The following is a 16,533-nucleotide window of genomic DNA, read 5'->3' on the forward strand; positions in this document are numbered from 1 at the left end:
GAGCCCCAGCGAGTGTTCGCACCGATCGCGAGCGCGTAGCGATTACTTCTGTCTGTTGTTTAGGAATGGCGCCGTCAGGGAAGCTGGAAGGCGGCGGGTACCCGGATGGAGGTCTGGCTCTGTACTGACCGAGAACCAGGGTCGAGTGGGCTATGGGGGAGCCCGGCTCCTTGGTTATGGGGGACCGCGCCGGTGGCCGGATCTGGTGCTTGCGGCGGGTGGGGATGAACGCCGAGAGGCTGCTGCTGGAGGATGGAAACGAGGTGAGCGGGAGTCCTCTTGAGGGAGGGGAGTGAGAGGAGGCCGGGCCTGGAGGGATCCAAGGCGTCCGGGCCGGACGGATAAATGGAAAAGCGGAGGTGGGAGCGGGGAAGAGGAGCGAGATGTGAAGGTCTTTGGGTGAGAAGGTCCGGTGCGAACGGTTGGTGGTGGAGGGGAAGGGTTAGGTGGGGGGTGCTTGGCGGAAGTAGGGACCGTTTGGGAGAAAAGATGGCCTCTTTGACAGCGGCCTAGGCCTGAGCGGCGAGCTAGGGCGGGAGTCTGGGTTGAGGGAAGGAGCCGGGTGGAGGGGCACAGCGAGAGGGGGTCGTAGAAGGATGTGAGGTAGACTTGGGGTTTCGAGGGGAAGGAGGCGACTGGTTTGGGGAGAGGATGGGACCTCCCCATTTTGGGTCGCACGCAGCCCTGCGGGGCCCAGCCCCGGCGGCGGAACTGTGAGGCGGAGTTGCCCCAACTTGCGCCAAGAGCGTGAACTTTCTCGAATTTATTTTGAAAACAATTGCGAGTGTGGGGTCATGTCCCTTAAAACACTCAAACTTTAAAAACGCCTCCTTTCCAATTCTTGAGGAAAATTGGCTCGGGGCGGGGGGGTGGGCCACATTTATCCTGTGAGTCTCGGTACTGCCGAGTGTCACCCGATGAACTGGGTCGGGGGTAGGAATTAAGAAACATAAGAGCTCGCCTTTTCAGGAGCAGCTTATATTGTTTGCTAATGCTGTCATAACTGCAAAAAAAAAATATTAAAGCAGAAAATTGAAGCAGTTTGTTTTGGGGGCCGCTAGGACGGGGGTGGTGATTCTAGAGAGGGTGATGGAAAAGGAAGGAGAGAGAGTTGAAGAGAGCTGGATTAGGGACCAGCTTGTGGTGACAGGGAACCATTTGGGTTTTGGAAATAATTTGTATGGAAAATAAAGTCTTGACTGTTATGTATATTTAATTAGATTTTTTCCTATAAACTGGGTAATCTCAATTTAGTCTCCCAGGTATTTACCGAGTACTTAGGTTGCTTAGTGTGCTATGAGAGAGCCAAATAATGGCTTCTGCCTTCAAAGAGTTTATGGTTTGAATGGAAGAAAGAGGATTTTATACAGAGGAGGAGACTGAGAACATCCAGGCAAGCTGTACGATCAAGTGCCAAGATGTGGATTATTTAGTACCATCCTGGAGCATTGGTTCCTCAAGTCAGAGGGATTCAGGTCCAACCTTCAATGTTTGTGGATCAGAAGGTTATAGTTACTTGTATGCTGTGATTTGGAGAACACCAGGAAGACGCCTCCACCCCCAAATCTCACTTCATTCTTTTAGCCTGAGCCTTGACCTTTCTCTGTGCAGCCCTTTCCAAAATCATATACGTCTGGGAAGTTTCAGAAGAGACTAACACCTGAGTAATAGTAACTATATTTTGTATAGGGTTTGGGCTTTCACATAATTACTTAATCTGAGCCCTACTCATGTACTCCACACCCACACACAATTTAGGGGTCAAGAAGTTAACTCATTCTTCAGATTCAATTGCTGTGGATTATTATTTCTGAATAGCTTTGTAGCACTGGGAGTCTTGGTGTGGGGAGGGGAGGATAGGAAGAATTAAAGCACCTGCAGCAAGAGCAAAAGGACTAAAATCATTCCTGGACATATTTTAAACTGTTGGATAATTTTGTGTGGGACAACCTCTCTGGGTAGAGAACCATAGGAAACAGAGTGAATGGTGAAGAAACATGTGGAGGACTCATAAGGAAGATCTCTTTGTTCTTTCATTCATTTACTAAGCATCATGCCAGGTGCAGAAATACAATGGTACACAAGACATAAGGTCCCTGTTCATGAAATTTATATTCTAGTAAGGGGGAGAAAGAAAGAATTAAAATGAGATTAATTTTGAATTGTGTAAGTACATGCTAATAACATAAAGGAACAGGTAGCACCTTTAGATTGGGTCATCAGGGTAGGCCTCTGAGGAGCTGAAATTTGAAAGATGAGAAGGAGCTCGTGCACATGTCTGAGAGAACAGTGTCCTAAGCCGATCAGACAGGTGAAAAGACCCTCAAGTACCAGGGAGTGTTTCTGACCATGGTAGGAAATAAGTCTAAAGAGGTGGAGGGGTTAGGACATTCAGGGCCTTATAGGCTATGGGAGGAAGTTTGGATCATTGGAGAATTTTAAGGAAAGAAAGGAAATGATCTGAATTAAAATTTTTACATTACCACTGCCACTGCTGTGTGAAGAATTAAGTTTAGGAGGGCTAGTATAGGAGCAAAAACAGCGTAACTGGAGGAGGAGGCCAAGTTGTTTGGACTAAGGTAGTGGCCATAGAGATAGAAGTGAACAGATTTAGGACATATTAAATTACAGCCAGTAGAATTTGCTGATGATTTGAATGTGGGCATGAGGGACAGAGAAGAATCAAAGATGGCTTCTGAGTTTTGAGCTAAACAGATGTTTGGATGGTATGTCAGTTACTGAGATGAAAGTTTGTGGGGGAGAATAGATTGGGGCAAGGAGAGTCATGGTGGTCTTTGAGGGACTGAGGAGGACAGGCATGATTCTGAAAGATGTTCAAAAACAAAGAGGGCAGCTTTTAGAAAACCACAGATGGGGCGACCGGTTGGCTTAGTTGCGCAGTGCTCAAAACGCCAAGGTTGCCGGTTCGATTCCTACATGGGCCAGTGAGCTGCACCCTCTACAATTAGATTGAAAACAACGACTTGACTTGGAGCTGATGCATCCTGGAAAAACACTGTTCCCCAATATTCCCCCAGTAAAAAAAAAAGAAAACCACAGATCATTTGGCTTAATGTTCCTAGGTAAGGTTTGGTATGGGTCATTAAAGAAGTGGCTTATGCACCAAGAAGAACAAGCAGGGAATTGTAAGATCTGGAATCTCGGAAGAATTTCATTTTCTTCCATGACAGGGTTATTATGAACTAGACTGGTCCATCAGGAAAGTATGATAAATGTGAATGGGGGCTTCTTTGCAACCTTTTCCAGAGACTCTCATGCTGTCCTTGTGAATGAGATGGAAAATATGGACTCAGCGCAGACTTTTGGCTGTATTACATCTGTTTGAGGGCATAACCAGATTGTATGGTAGAATGTTTACTAGGCTTTCCTGAGAGCCTTGCCTTTGGCTACGTGCTCTTCCAGTCTTTTACCTGTGTCTTGAGTGAAGATACAAAGGGCATCATATCAGTTTGGTGGTTGACTCATCATGGAAGGGATATTGAGTATGTCTGATGGCAGATTAAAAATTCAGAAAGGTCTTGACACACTCATGTGATAGACTGAACTAACAAGATGAAATTTAATAGGAATCAATGTAAGGTCCTGCACTTGAATCCAAAATTACCAACTAGTCAAGAATAGGACAGAAGAGACATGACTTAGTATAGCAATTCTTGGAGGAGGGTCAGACCAAGAAATTTAATCATTTGTAAGCCTGAGGATACATTGGCAGTATGATAGATTTATGAAAGCTAATGCAATTTATATGCTCCAATGATAATATTTAGAAATGTGAAAGTGATACTTAGATTCAACCGTGTAATAGAAATTAAGTTTATTTTTCTTAATATGGCATCCAGGAATAAAAGTAAACCAGGAGTCTCTTGAAAAACCCATTAGGATAGCAAAGAGACGCAAACCCATGCCATGGGAATCAGGTTGAAGTAACTGGGAACACAGTGGCAAGAAAAGAGAGGACTTGGTAGACCCCTATAGCTGTCATATGGGAGGGGAACTGGAGATTTTCTGATGGTGCTCAGGGCAGAGCCAGGGCCAGCGGATGGAATTCATAGCGAGAAAGATGTCACATCAGATCCATTAAGAAATTGGAGGAACTGTCTTGTGGATAGGGGCTGTAGTTTCCTGCAGTTTATGAGGGTGTGTAGAAAGAGTTCCTCTACCGCATGTCTTTTCAGGGTCCTACCAACCCTGACATTCCATGAGTAACTCCATTCAGCCGTCTCTTCTTGTCATAGCTTCTTGCCTTTTCCTACCTGGTGGCTCCCATGGCAGCTGAAGGAGGAGATAGCTGATGAGCTGTTTGGGTTTCCTGGGAGTCTGGTTTCATAAGTCGGGACATGTGTATACTGACAAGATTGTCAAAGACGTCTTTTTTCAGCACAGTGGCTGATGGTGTCTCTTACTTTGTTGTTTTCTTCCTAGGTGACCGTAGGGCGAGGATTTGGTGTCACATACCAATTGATATCAAAACTCTGCCCTCTGATGATTTCCCGTAACCACTGTGTTTTGAAGCAGAACGCTGACGGCCAGTGGACAATTATGGACAACAAGGTACAGCAATCCATAGAGGCCTAATGACTTTCATTGAACTTTTGTTCATCTTTAAATTGTCATTTTTCAGTAATACATGGTACACAATTTAAAGATTCAAAAGTATATCTTCTCCCCTAGCCACCCAGTTGTCTCCCCCTGAGACAACCACTTCTGTATGCAGCCAGAGATCAGATTGTGCCACAGTCATTTCTGAGGACTTGAATGTAGTTAGTTACTTTGAAAGGAACACCTACACTGGGGCAGTAGGTCCTGCTCCAGAAACTAGACTAAGTTACTGTGCGAATCGGCCCTTTGTAACCTGTGGTCCGGGAACCGTGGGAAGCTGGTGAAGACTGTGGAGTAACCTGTGGTTCAGAGTGGGGAGGAGGGGAGCTGAGCTCACGCACCTAGCTCTTTCCCCGCCCCAGCCTTTAGTCAGAGCAAACCGTCTCCCTCCTTTTTAAACCTGTTTTACATATTGGCATGCTGAGGATGATTTCCTTTGAATAAAACATTTTTCGGCTTTAAACATTTGAAAACTGTTAATACTAAGGGAGGTGAAATAATGTATAAAGCCCAGCAATTAGGAAGTTCCTAAAGTGCAGATATATAGGCACCCAGGATACAGTGGAAATAAAGACTGTGAGGTGAGAGAAATTTTAATGTAGACAGTTAAGGATTAGGAAGTATAAAATGTCTTCAGACACCGTTTTACACGCTCTGGTAGGAAGGATTGTAAAGATAACTGTGAGAAGGAAGGGTATTAAAATGGTTCTGAGATGAAGCATGTGGTTCCTACGTGTAGGGAAGTTTACCTCCATCCCACCTAGCAGAGCCCAGGACGCCAGCTGGGTGTCCTCCAATTCTGACACTATCTACCTGTGTCACCGGGAAAATGCACCTCGGCTCTCCGTCGTCTTGAAGGAATGAATTCAGCCAAGAGACAGAAATTTGTGCAGCAAGAACAGCAGTTTATTAGTAAAAGCAAGTACACTCCAAGGCGTGGAGTGGGCTGACCCGAGAGGGAAGCAGCCTGGCCTTACGTTGTGTGAAGGCTTTTATTTCTACGGGTAGAAGTGCCTCCCCTTCTCCCCTCTCTTATCCGTACTTCCCCTGAGGTGCCTAGTCCTCTGGCATTTAGCAATGCATATCTATGATTTAGGGGCATGTGTAAATGTATCCCTTTTATGTAGGGGCATGGGTAAATACAGTCCTTTGGTTTGGGGGGATGTGTAAACACATCTTTGGGGTATGTGAAAACCTGGAGTCCTGTTGGGCTAGTAAGGTATTGCTGACAAACAGGATGAGTTCCCCGCTCCTCTGACTTTTAACAACATATCTCTTTGATTTAGAAGTACGTGTCAGCCTGGAGTCCTGCCAGGCAGCTGCCAGGGGTCTTGACCCCCAAGTAGGAGCTGCAGCAAGGGGCTTTCTAATGGGGCTAAATTGCTCCTTCTCCTGCTCATTTCTATCTACCTTCCCTGTCACCTGGAGAGAGCGTCAGATCCCACAGGTAAAGGTTTCAATCCCACAAGACCGCCCTCCACTTCAGACACCTGTGCTTCTGACCAACCAATTATAGATTGGCGGTTCCAGGTACCCTTCCTTGGACTTCAGATGCCAGTTGCAAGTCCAGGTTGTTACCTGTGCTTCTGGCCAACTGGCTGTAAACGAGAGGTTCTCATGACCTCCTTCCTCTTTGGATTCCATTAAATAGTTAGAGTAACTTTACAGAACCCAGGGAAACATTTCCGTATGTTTACCAGTTTATTATAAAAGGATCCAATAAGGGATACAGGTGAACATCCAGTTGGCAGAGATGCGTATGGCAGGGTATGTGGGAAGGGGCGTAGAACTTTCATGCCCTCTCTGGGTGTGCCACTCTCCGGGCACCTCCAGGTACTCACCAACCTGGAACTCTTGGCACGTGTCCTTTTTTGTTTTCCCTGGGGCTTCATTACGTAGGCATCCTTGGCCATTGGTTATCAATTCAACCTCCAGCCCCCTCCCCCTCCCAAGAGTGGGGCTTAAAGTTCCAGCCCTCCTAACACAGGGTTGGTTCCCCAGGCAACCGGCCTCAGCCTCAGGTAGCCTAGGGGCATTCCCAAAGTCACCTCCTTAACGTAACAAAAGACCCCTTTATCTCTCTCTCACCACTTAGGAAATTCCAAAAGTTTCACAAGCTCTGTACTAGAAATGGGGATGAAGACCAAATACATATTTCTTATAATTCACAATGTCCTGCAGGCCTCATTTTGCGTGCAGAAAACTGCTAGATTGAAGATGTTGGAGAAAGTGCCTTCCTGCATGCACTAGGATAAGTTGAGTAGGCACTATGTTGAAGAAGAGGCTGTATAAATGCTTAGTATATTGGTTCCGCACTCTTGGCGAGGCACTATGAGAATAGAAATTAGCACTGAAAAGGGGACCTTTGACTGGATCTAGTTTAACTCCTGGGGACAGACGAACCTGAGGCCCAGAGAGAAAAACTGACCTGCCCAAGGCCTTCTACGGAACTGATTGGTTGGTTGAGTGAGTGAATAAGCCAGGGCTCTCATTCAAATAAGTCTTTCTACTAACGCCCCCTTGTCAAATACCAGTATCGGACACAAGCAATTTGCTATACTTGCTGCATGATTTAAACAATCAATTATGCACATTTAAGACATAGTTACAAAGTTTAAAGCCTCTGCAATAGCTTATATCAAAACACCTTTTTTTCCTCAGAGTTGGCTGAGAAACGGGGTTACAGTATTATAGAGGTGAGCTGTGTGCTGCTGCTTTCCTTATGTGCATTTTGGATGTGTTCCGATGTGTTCCATTGTTTTCCATTGATGGGATAGCAGAGTGGGAGAGGTTGGGAAGCCTCCAGCTACCTGATTTTAGAGTTCCTTAAACATGCACCTCTGGGACACGAGGCAGCCTGGGCCAGCAACAGGGCATGACTGTTCCCCAGATCGCTCTCCAATGTGTGCTATGTACCCTTTCTTCTAGGACTGTTGTTATCTGAGACTCCTCTCTCAGGTCTCAGACAGATAATACAGAGGAAAGGTAGGCGCCTGCTTATTCCTCGTCTTTTCTGGTTTAAGCCTCTTAGCTTTGATTCACTTTGTGAGAAGTATCGATGAAAAAAACACAGCCTAAGAGAAAACTTATGAGTGTATTTGAGCCAAACTGACAACAATTGCTGGGAAGCAAAATCTCAACGGATGGAGAAAATGCTCCGCAAAATGGCCATTTGCAGCTTTTTTATACATAGAATCGCAGGAGGAGGGTCACATAAAATTCACTGGTGGAGAGTAAGGGGGTGGAAGAAAGCAAAGTGGGGAAATCTCTGGGATTGATAAAAGTAAATTGGAGAGAGAGATACTCCCTTTACATAGGTGGGTGCAGGATAGTTAATAGCTTTTTATCACCAGGGGACAAGATAACAATGAGGGATTCTATACTTGCCTGCTCTGTCCGGATAAGCGGATTACTGACATTCCAGGGAAGGTGTAAAAAGACAATAGACAGGCTCGCTTAAGGTCGAGATTGACTTTATGAAAGAAGCTTCCGGCTAAAGATGTGACTTCCCGCCATGGCCCACCTTTGTTATGATTTTTTTTGTTGTTGTTCATGCCATCCTGTGTTGTTGTTTTCAGTCTCCTGAGCTTGTCAGGTTTAACCTGTGGCCCCTTTTCCGTCCTCAGAAGCTGTAACTGGGGTGTTTAGATGGGGCAGCTATTCTTACAGGTGCTCCTTTTCTTTCTGGCTTCTTTCTGGCATGATGCCTTGGCAGCCCTCTTCTCCTGATGAAGGATTTGAATTTCAGGTGCGGCATGTTATTTTGTGGTCATAGCTGAAGTCACTTGTCAAGTCTTTTCAAGAGGTAGATATTTCTAATAATTCAAAACTTAGAACTACAGTCTCTCTTCCTAAAATGGTCTCTCTTATATACTGGAATGGCCAGAAAGGGAAAACTTAAGTACAGATACAGAAATTGCAACAAATGCAATTTTGGTTCAAAATTGGCTTAGGGAAAAAAAACCCAACCTTGGAGGACTGCTTCCTCTGCGCACATAATATGAGGATAGTTGTTGTGTAGACTTCAGTTAATTGAGTAGCTCTTCAGATAGTTCATCCTATATATCGGATCCAGCTGTTTCAGAAAATTTAGTTGCTTGAAGTCACAATCTGAAATGCTTTGATGGGTTTGCTGCCTCCAATCCTAGAGGCTCAGGCATATCGCTTGAGCCTTTCCCTTTCTTCCCTCCCTAGCATATTGCTCTTCACCTGCTACCTGGTGATTCCTACCTTTGTCCTTCTGTGGCTGTGGCATTTAAAGTCTCTGGTGAGTTTCACTCTGGGTGAACAAACCTTACTACTTGGACAGTTCAGCTTCTGGTTTTCCAGCAGTTACAGCAGTGGTTCTCAGCCCTGTTTTCAGGTTTTGCCCTTACCTGAGTACCTTTAAAAAATACTGATGGGATCACATTAAAACTGAGAACTTTCCTTTACCAAAAGACATCATTAAGAGAGTGAAAGGCAAGCTCAGAGTGGAAGATATTTGCTACACATACTGATCAAGTTGCTACACATAACTGATATAGTTGGATATATACAGAACTCCAAGTCAATAAGAAAAAGAAAGATAACCCAGTTTTAAAAATGGACAAGAGCCAGGCACTTCACAAAAGGTTGTATCCAAATGTTCAACATCCCTGAAAAGTTGTTCAACCTCATTAATGATCAGGGAAATGCAGATTAAAACCAGGATGGAATACAACCACACACCCACCAGAGTGGCTCAAATTAAATATTGGAGATGCCAGGTATTAGCAAGGACACAGAGCAAAAGTCGTCTTTGGGTAGAAATATAAATTGGTACAACTATTTTGGGAAATTATTTGGTACTATTTATGAAATTGCACACATACCTCATGACAATATTTTCCCTCCCAGAGAAACAACCCAAATGTCCATCAACAGTATAATGGAGAAATAAACTGGAATATTCTTATGGTGAAACACTGTACTGTAATGGATATGAAGGAACTACTGCTGTATCTAACCACATGGATACATCTCACAAACATAGTAATGAGTGAAAGAAGACAGACACCAAAGTATACATGTGATGCCATTTATACAATGTCAAAACCAGGCAAAACTAATGTGTGGTGTTCAGCCAGGCTAGTAGTAACCTTATTGGGGGGAAAAAGGGCCTAGTGACTAGAAAGAGGCAAAAGGAAGTTTCTGGGATGCTAATAAATGTGGGTTAGTTTTTTGTTGTTGTTTTAACTTTGTGTTAGTTATACTGAGATGTTTACATTGTGATTATTCATCTAGTTGTATAGTTATATTTATATGTTTTAGTAAAGAACTAAAAAATATTGACTGATGCACATCTATTAGAATTACTAAAATAAAACAATACCATGTGCTAGGGAGCAGGCAGAATAGCTGGAACTCTTAAACATTGCAAGTGGGAATACAAAATGGTACAGCCACTTGGAAAAACAGATTGGCACTTTCTTAAACATACAATTACCCAGTGATTCAGTTTGTAGGTATTTGCCCCAAATTAGTGAAAACTTATGTGCCCACAGAAACTTGTATGTGAATGTTTATGGTGGCTTTATTTATAATTACCAAAAACTGGAAAGAAAACAACTATGGAATGGATAAACAAACTCGTGCACCCATACCTTAGAATGCTAGTTAGCAATAAAACGATACCACCCTACTCTTAATGCAACAACGGGGCGAATCTCCGTCATTATGCTAAGTGAAAGAAGCCAGACTCAAAACGGTACATACTGTATGATTCCATTTGTACAACATTCTGGAAAAGTAAAGCTGTGTAGGTAGGGCAGAGGAGTAGTTGTCTGGGAATGGGAGAAGGGTTGACTGCAAGGGACAGTTTGTCTTAATACAATTATACACTGTATGTATTTGTATATAAACCTGACTTTAAAAATCCTGATGCCTGGTCCCGTCTCAGACGGATTAACTCAGTCTGAGGGTGAGACTCAGGCGCTGCTATTTGTTTTAAACATTTCCAGGTGATTTCACTGTATAGTCAGGGTGAGAACCACTGAGCTACATAAATCATCCGGAAAACTCCGAGAAAATATTGCCTTGTGGCTTTGGGTTTCCACTGTCTTCAACAACTGATTAAAAACACTGGACAGAGATTGAGCATCAAGTGAAGTAATTAGTGTACAAGGGAGTGTGTGTTATCTCACTTTTCCCAATCACGGCTCGGAGACGTTAAGCAGGTTTTTTTTGTTATCACTTTGGTGCTTCCGACATTGTTCAAACCGGTGATTATGAAAACCAACATCAAAGATTTGGACAGTTTGATTTATTTAAACCATTGTATTTGAGATCGTATCCTGGGCAGTACTCGATTGTTCTTACCAAGCCGTGTATTTCATCCTTTTCTATAGTCACCTTGTGAACAGACCTGACTCAGGACGATAGTTTAAATTATACCACTAGGTGTCACCAAGGAGGGATGAAAGGGTAGACGGAAGGATCCAAGGATAAAATTGGTGAGAAAATTTTGAGAGCTTATTTTCTAGGCCTAAAGGGCTCCGAAGGAGGCGGGTGGAGTATCTGTGGAGGGCTGCAGTGTGTCTTGCAAGTTTGCCCCAGCTCTATAGGGATTCCTTGTTCACTCTAGCTTTGAGCTGCTTCTGTAGCCTTCTTTATTTAATCTTATCTTTACTTTTGAGATTTTTCTTAAGCGTCTGTACTTTGGCATAAAGTAAGCTTCTGCGTCATACTACTTTTTCTGAGATCTTTTTCTTATGTATAATCTGTTGTAATATGAAATTATTCTCAAATAGACTCTATCTCTCTCCTTTGCTATTTCCCTACTGTTGTCATAAAACAGATTATTCCCCAGAGTTTCTGAGGCTGAATGTAAACATAAAGGTTGGGAGCAGTTTGTCCAGATGAACCCGGTTAGGCCCAAGGCAGTGGGTTAACGGCAGTCTTTCTGTGTATGTCTGTGCTGGGCTTTCTCTCCCTCTCCCCGCTCTAGCCAAATAATAGAAAACCAGAGCCAAGGGCCTAATAGGAAACCAGAGCTAAGATCCGATCTCTACCCCCTTCATCCTCTGTACCTTGGGGTCAAGCCCCCGTCCCTCATATTGGGGTTGACCAGATAATTTTCCCAACTGAAAGTAGGGAGCTATAGTTACCATCATAAACATAAGAGTGAGTCCCAGTTCAGCTGTGAGCTTCATCTCTGGCCTGGTCCCCAAAGATAAGTCCTTGATATGGGTTAAAATGCACCCGTTTCTTAACCTCTTAACTCACTCCGGCATTTCTTTCAAGTCTGTGTTAGAACCCATCCTCCCCATTTAGCATGCTGACTCACCCAGCTGCATCGGATACTCTGTTGCATCTATAGACTGTGCTGTGTTATCCCACGTTGGCTTATATATGCCCTTGTGTTTTCCTTTCCACAGTTGGGCTGAAAGTTGTTTTCATGTCTTCTACTTTTACACTTGGTATATTTACCTTGCAAGATACCGAGCATAGAATTAAGTGATTGTTAATAAATTAGTTGAGCCAGAACATAGTAATAGCAGTGAACACCTGTGTAGTGCTTACCATGTGCCAGACACTTGTCTAAATGCATTGCATATGTTATCTCAGTAAATCCACACACACACTACGAGGGAGAGACTCTTATTCTCCATTTCTTACATGTAGTAACTGGGGCATAGAGAGGTTAAGAAATTGGCCCAAAGTCACGCAGCTGTTAAGTGACAGAGCCAGATTACAAACTCAGGCAGTCCATCTCTAGGGTCCATGCTCTTAACCCCTAAACTATGATTGAATTAAAACCGCAAAGTAAATCATCGAGCATTTATTATATGTGAGTCACTATGCTAAGTGTTTTATGTGTGTCTAGTTTATTCCTCACAGGAACCGTATGAGGTAGGTACTGTACTATCTCTGTGTTACACGCAAGGCTGAGGCACAGAGAGTTTGAGTAAATTGCCGAAGGCCATGCAACTAATAAGCCCCAGGTGTTACAGAGGATAAGAACCCAAGTCTGAGTCCAGAGCTCCAGCTCTTAACTGTGCTGTATTACCCATGGACCTCTGGGGCTAGTAATTGGGTCAGATTCCACCTGCAGTTTGACCCCAGGACAGGTGTTGGTTCTCTCTCTTTTGGTTTCTGTGGACTGGAAAGTGCTTGACTCGTTCACCACTGTGTTCAGGGGACACATCCAGAGACAGTGCTTGTGTGACTTTTGGTCAAGCCTACCTTTTGAACCTCATCATTAGATGCTGCTTTCTTTACTAATAACAGTTTTTTCAGTCTTGGGCCATTGCCTTCAGTTTAAGTCAATAGGAGCTATTAAATTTCAGTTTCTTTCAATGCTACTCCGTTTATTTGAGTAATTCATCCACCAGTAATCAGGTGATTCCTGCCTGTTATACAGGCCGTTCTCTGTGGAGGCATGAATCTGAAATATAGGTAAAAAGCCAAAGTGCTGTTTGAAGAATGCTGTTTCTAAGGATGGTGGTTTATGAAGCTTTCTTTGCTATTTGTTCTCAAGGGTTTTTCTTTTGAAAAGGCAGAAGGTTTTGCAGCAGCAGGAGAGAAATTCCATTAAGAGGAAGAAAATCATGAAGCTTATTTTGTCTGTTTTTCCCATTCTCCAGAGTCTGAATGGTGTTTGGCTGAACAGAGTCCGTCTAGAACCTTTGAAGATCTATTCTATCCATAAGGGAGACCACATCCAGCTTGGGATGCCTCTGGAAAATAAGGAGAACGCAGAGTATGAATATGAAGTTATTGAAGAAGTCCAGGAGAGGAATCCTTATGTTACCCCAAAGAGTGACCAGTTGATGGAAAAAAATAAGGACTTGAGAACTAAAAGGAAATTTATGGATGAATTGGAGGGTTCTGGAGCTGAAGGCCCTTCAAATTTGAAGTCCAGAATAAGTAAAGTGTCTTGTGAATCTGGCCAACCAGTGAAGTCACATGGGAAAGGCGAAGTGGCCAGCCAACCCTCCGAATGTCTGGATCCTAAGTTGACTTCTGTTGAGCCCAGTGAGAAGACCGCGGGGGCTCATATGTACTCTGGCCCCGCAAAAGTCGTGGAGCTTCATCCTAAGAAGCAGAAAGCCTCATACCCGTTAGCATCTCAGAACATCTTAGAGCTATTTAAGGTGATTATGTCTCGGATTCTGAAGCTTAAAGCACAGATGCAGGAAAAACAGGTAGCTGTTCTAAATGTGGAAAAGCAGTCCCAAAAAGGAAACTCAAGGAAAATGGTGAAAATGGAGCAGGAATTTCAGGATTGACAGTCCCTTCTTTATGCAGAGCAGGCCCAGCAGCAGGCCAGAGTGGAGCAGCTAGTGAAGATGTTCAAGAAAGAGCAGCAGTATCTCCAGGTACCACACAGGAGGGAAGGACAAGAGTGCCTGTCAGAGTTGGGCAGGCCCTTCGTGAGCCTCTAGCCAGAGCTCCAACTCTGAGGCAGGGACCAAATGCTAAGTGCCAGGGACAGGAGATGGAATGGGGACAGAACACTTGGAGGTAAGAGAAGGGGGTTGAGTCAAGGGTTAAGGCTCCAGCATGACGAGCAGATGAAGAGCCATAGGTGGAGTGCCAGGAGAGGGTCGGTGGCGGCAGAGCCAGCCCCAAGACGTATCAGATCTCAGGATGTAAAGCTGAGGCATCTCAGAACAGGTAAAGTCAGAGAGACGTTGGGTGAAGGTCCAGATGCCACAAAACCACAGTGCATTCTAATTAAACCAGTAGTTGTCCTCATGATTTACTTTTCTCTGCTCTGTGGTCAAAGCCAAATCAGTTAACCTCAAGGCAGGTAGGGGTCAGCTGGTGACCCTGCCCTTGATGTACCTGACAGCTTGTTAGCTCTGTAACTAACCTAGGAAATGGGAGGCTGCAAAGGCAGAAAACATTTTTCTTTCTATTCTGAGCAGCCAGCATGGGAGGGGACACGCCCACCATAATTCAGTTGTTGGGTTAGTGATAAGCCACCTTCCACAATGCCTTTAGCGGGCAGATAAAATAATGACTGTCTCAGCTGTCAAGGTCAGACCAAATGTGGCACCGTCCCCGAGTCATTTGAGGTGACAAGCTCTTACACAGAGCTTCCAGGGTAGAGTCGGTCCTGGTCTCTGCTCTAAATGTCAGTTCCCGCCTGGCAAGAGCCACACGATTTCCTCCTCCCTACTTGCTCGGATAATACTGAATGTCAAGAATTCCCCGTTGTCGACTTATAACTAAAACGGGCCAATCAGGATTGAACTGAATAAGCTTTTATCTTTTGTTTACTTTGTTCAGAGCAAGGAACAACCAGTAATGTTGGCTTAGTTCTGAAAAAATTATACATTTCATTCTAATCTCTGCTATCCCCTTGAACTGGTGGTATTGGAGGAGGCCATGGATTAAATGGGTTTTTGTAAGAGTCCACACTGCTTGCTTCTGTGTACCTTTTTTCTTCCCTTAAGCAGCCTGGACTCGTTCTTGAAATCAGTACAGGGAGGTTTCGCTCTGCACGTTAGTGTATGCCACCTTTCCCAGAGCAGAACTCTCTTCAAGGCTGATGTGTTCAGGAATAAGGGTTGCTGTTAATTAATCTCGTGGCTGCTCTGGGCATGCTTCCAGGGACAGCTGTAAACTCTGTTTTCATACCGAAATGATAAAGGCAAAAAGGACTGGCTTAGAAAATGCCTCCAGGTTTGAGAGGGTCATATATAAATGCTCATAGTGAAGTGTATCTAGTCCTTTATTTATTAGCTGGATTTCCTTCTGCCACCAAGCCCTAGGGCTTTATCCTACCCCGACTACTTGTTCACAAGCTCACTGAAGCCTTGTTGCTTCACACAGACATTTTTATTTATTTATTTATTTTTTTGAGCACTCACGTTGCCTGGCACTATGCGTGGGTTCAGGTGATCATAAAGATGCTTAATAAATGTACATATAAAATAATCAGAACAGTTTTAAGTCAATATATTAAAATTAGAGAACAACTTCCGGTTGGCATATTAAATGCGTAGGTAATTTTTAAAGTAAGGAGGCAAGGGCCCAGAGGTTTTGTGGAAAGTGCTAGACGTAGGGTAATCATGATGTCGGTACCCTATATCAGAGGGGAGCAGAGGAAGAAATACAGCATAAGCTCAGGCAAGCTGGGAGGAGGAGCAGTTTGGGGGCTGGAAGCGGTAAAGAGACTCAGAGTGAGAGACAGGGTCCCCAGAATCAAGGGAAGCAATGTGGAGCTGAGTGCCAGCGTGGCACTCAGTATATTTGAGTTTAAATAGTGTTGGCTCACAACCTCCCAGCTGACATCCTTTTGGGAGTCACAGCATTTGCCAGGTAAGCATTCACCCAGAGTTTCTCCAGAACAGCCTGAGTGGTGGCTTGAAGGTGACAGCCCTGAGGTGAGCAGAATTTTGAATAATTAGCTCTGCTTAAATCCCTCACTGCCAACAGCTTGAGGTAAAATGGGAAATTTCCCACTGCTGCCTGCCCCCTATTGTTTCCAGATGCTCCTGCTAGCTGCTCTGCTCTGCTTGTTGCTGGATTTTGTTCCTTTTATCCCCTTCCTCCAGGGAAACCTGTTTTGTTTTTGGCTTTGCAGGGGTTGGAGAAAGAGCAAGGAGAAGAGGACCTGAAGCAGCAGCTGGCCCAGGCTCTGCAGGAGGTAATGTGTCTCTTGCCATTGTGCTGAGATTCTAGTGGGCTGCAGATCGGGGGCAGCCAGGCTCTGCATGGCCACTGGCTGCCTCTGCTGCTTAGCACATACCTCTGCGGCATCTCCAGGCTGTAGGCAGAGCAGGTGGCTTCCGCTCACACCACCAGGTTAGAGAATGGGAGCCTCACGTACATGCCAGACCTCAGCGTGAAAACTTCCATCTTCATCTGAGCAGAAGCTGCTCTAGTGAAGGTGGAATGGAGCCTGTGGCAGTTAGCCTCCCCGAAAGTGGCTGCACTCCC

At 44.5% G+C, this 16,533-nt stretch overlaps 1 protein-coding gene across 3 annotated transcripts in view; it reads left to right on the top strand.

The window, feature by feature from the left end:
• Positions 1-10: 10 nt before the first annotated feature.
• The window catches only part of RNF8 (ring finger protein 8), a 31,715-nt gene continuing 15,192 nt past the window's right edge, over positions 11-16,533 (top strand). Inside the window, exons 1-5 of one of the 3 annotated variants that reach the window (XM_033099006.1) lie at positions 11-263; positions 4,444-4,572; positions 13,227-13,787; positions 13,896-13,961; positions 16,178-16,240. In XM_033099006.1, the coding sequence (XP_032954897.1) occupies positions 153-263; positions 4,444-4,572; positions 13,227-13,787; positions 13,896-13,961; positions 16,178-16,240 (930 nt within the window). In that variant the 5' untranslated portion in view covers positions 11-152. The remainder of the gene's footprint in view (positions 264-4,443; positions 4,573-13,226; positions 13,788-13,895; positions 13,962-16,177; positions 16,241-16,533) is intronic. The other 2 variants (XM_033099015.1, XM_033099026.1) reach the window with 2 other exon arrangements.

Source organism: Rhinolophus ferrumequinum, chromosome 3 (genome assembly GCF_004115265.2).
Source record: "Rhinolophus ferrumequinum isolate MPI-CBG mRhiFer1 chromosome 3, mRhiFer1_v1.p, whole genome shotgun sequence".
Lineage (NCBI taxonomy): Eukaryota > Metazoa > Chordata > Mammalia > Chiroptera > Rhinolophidae > Rhinolophus > Rhinolophus ferrumequinum.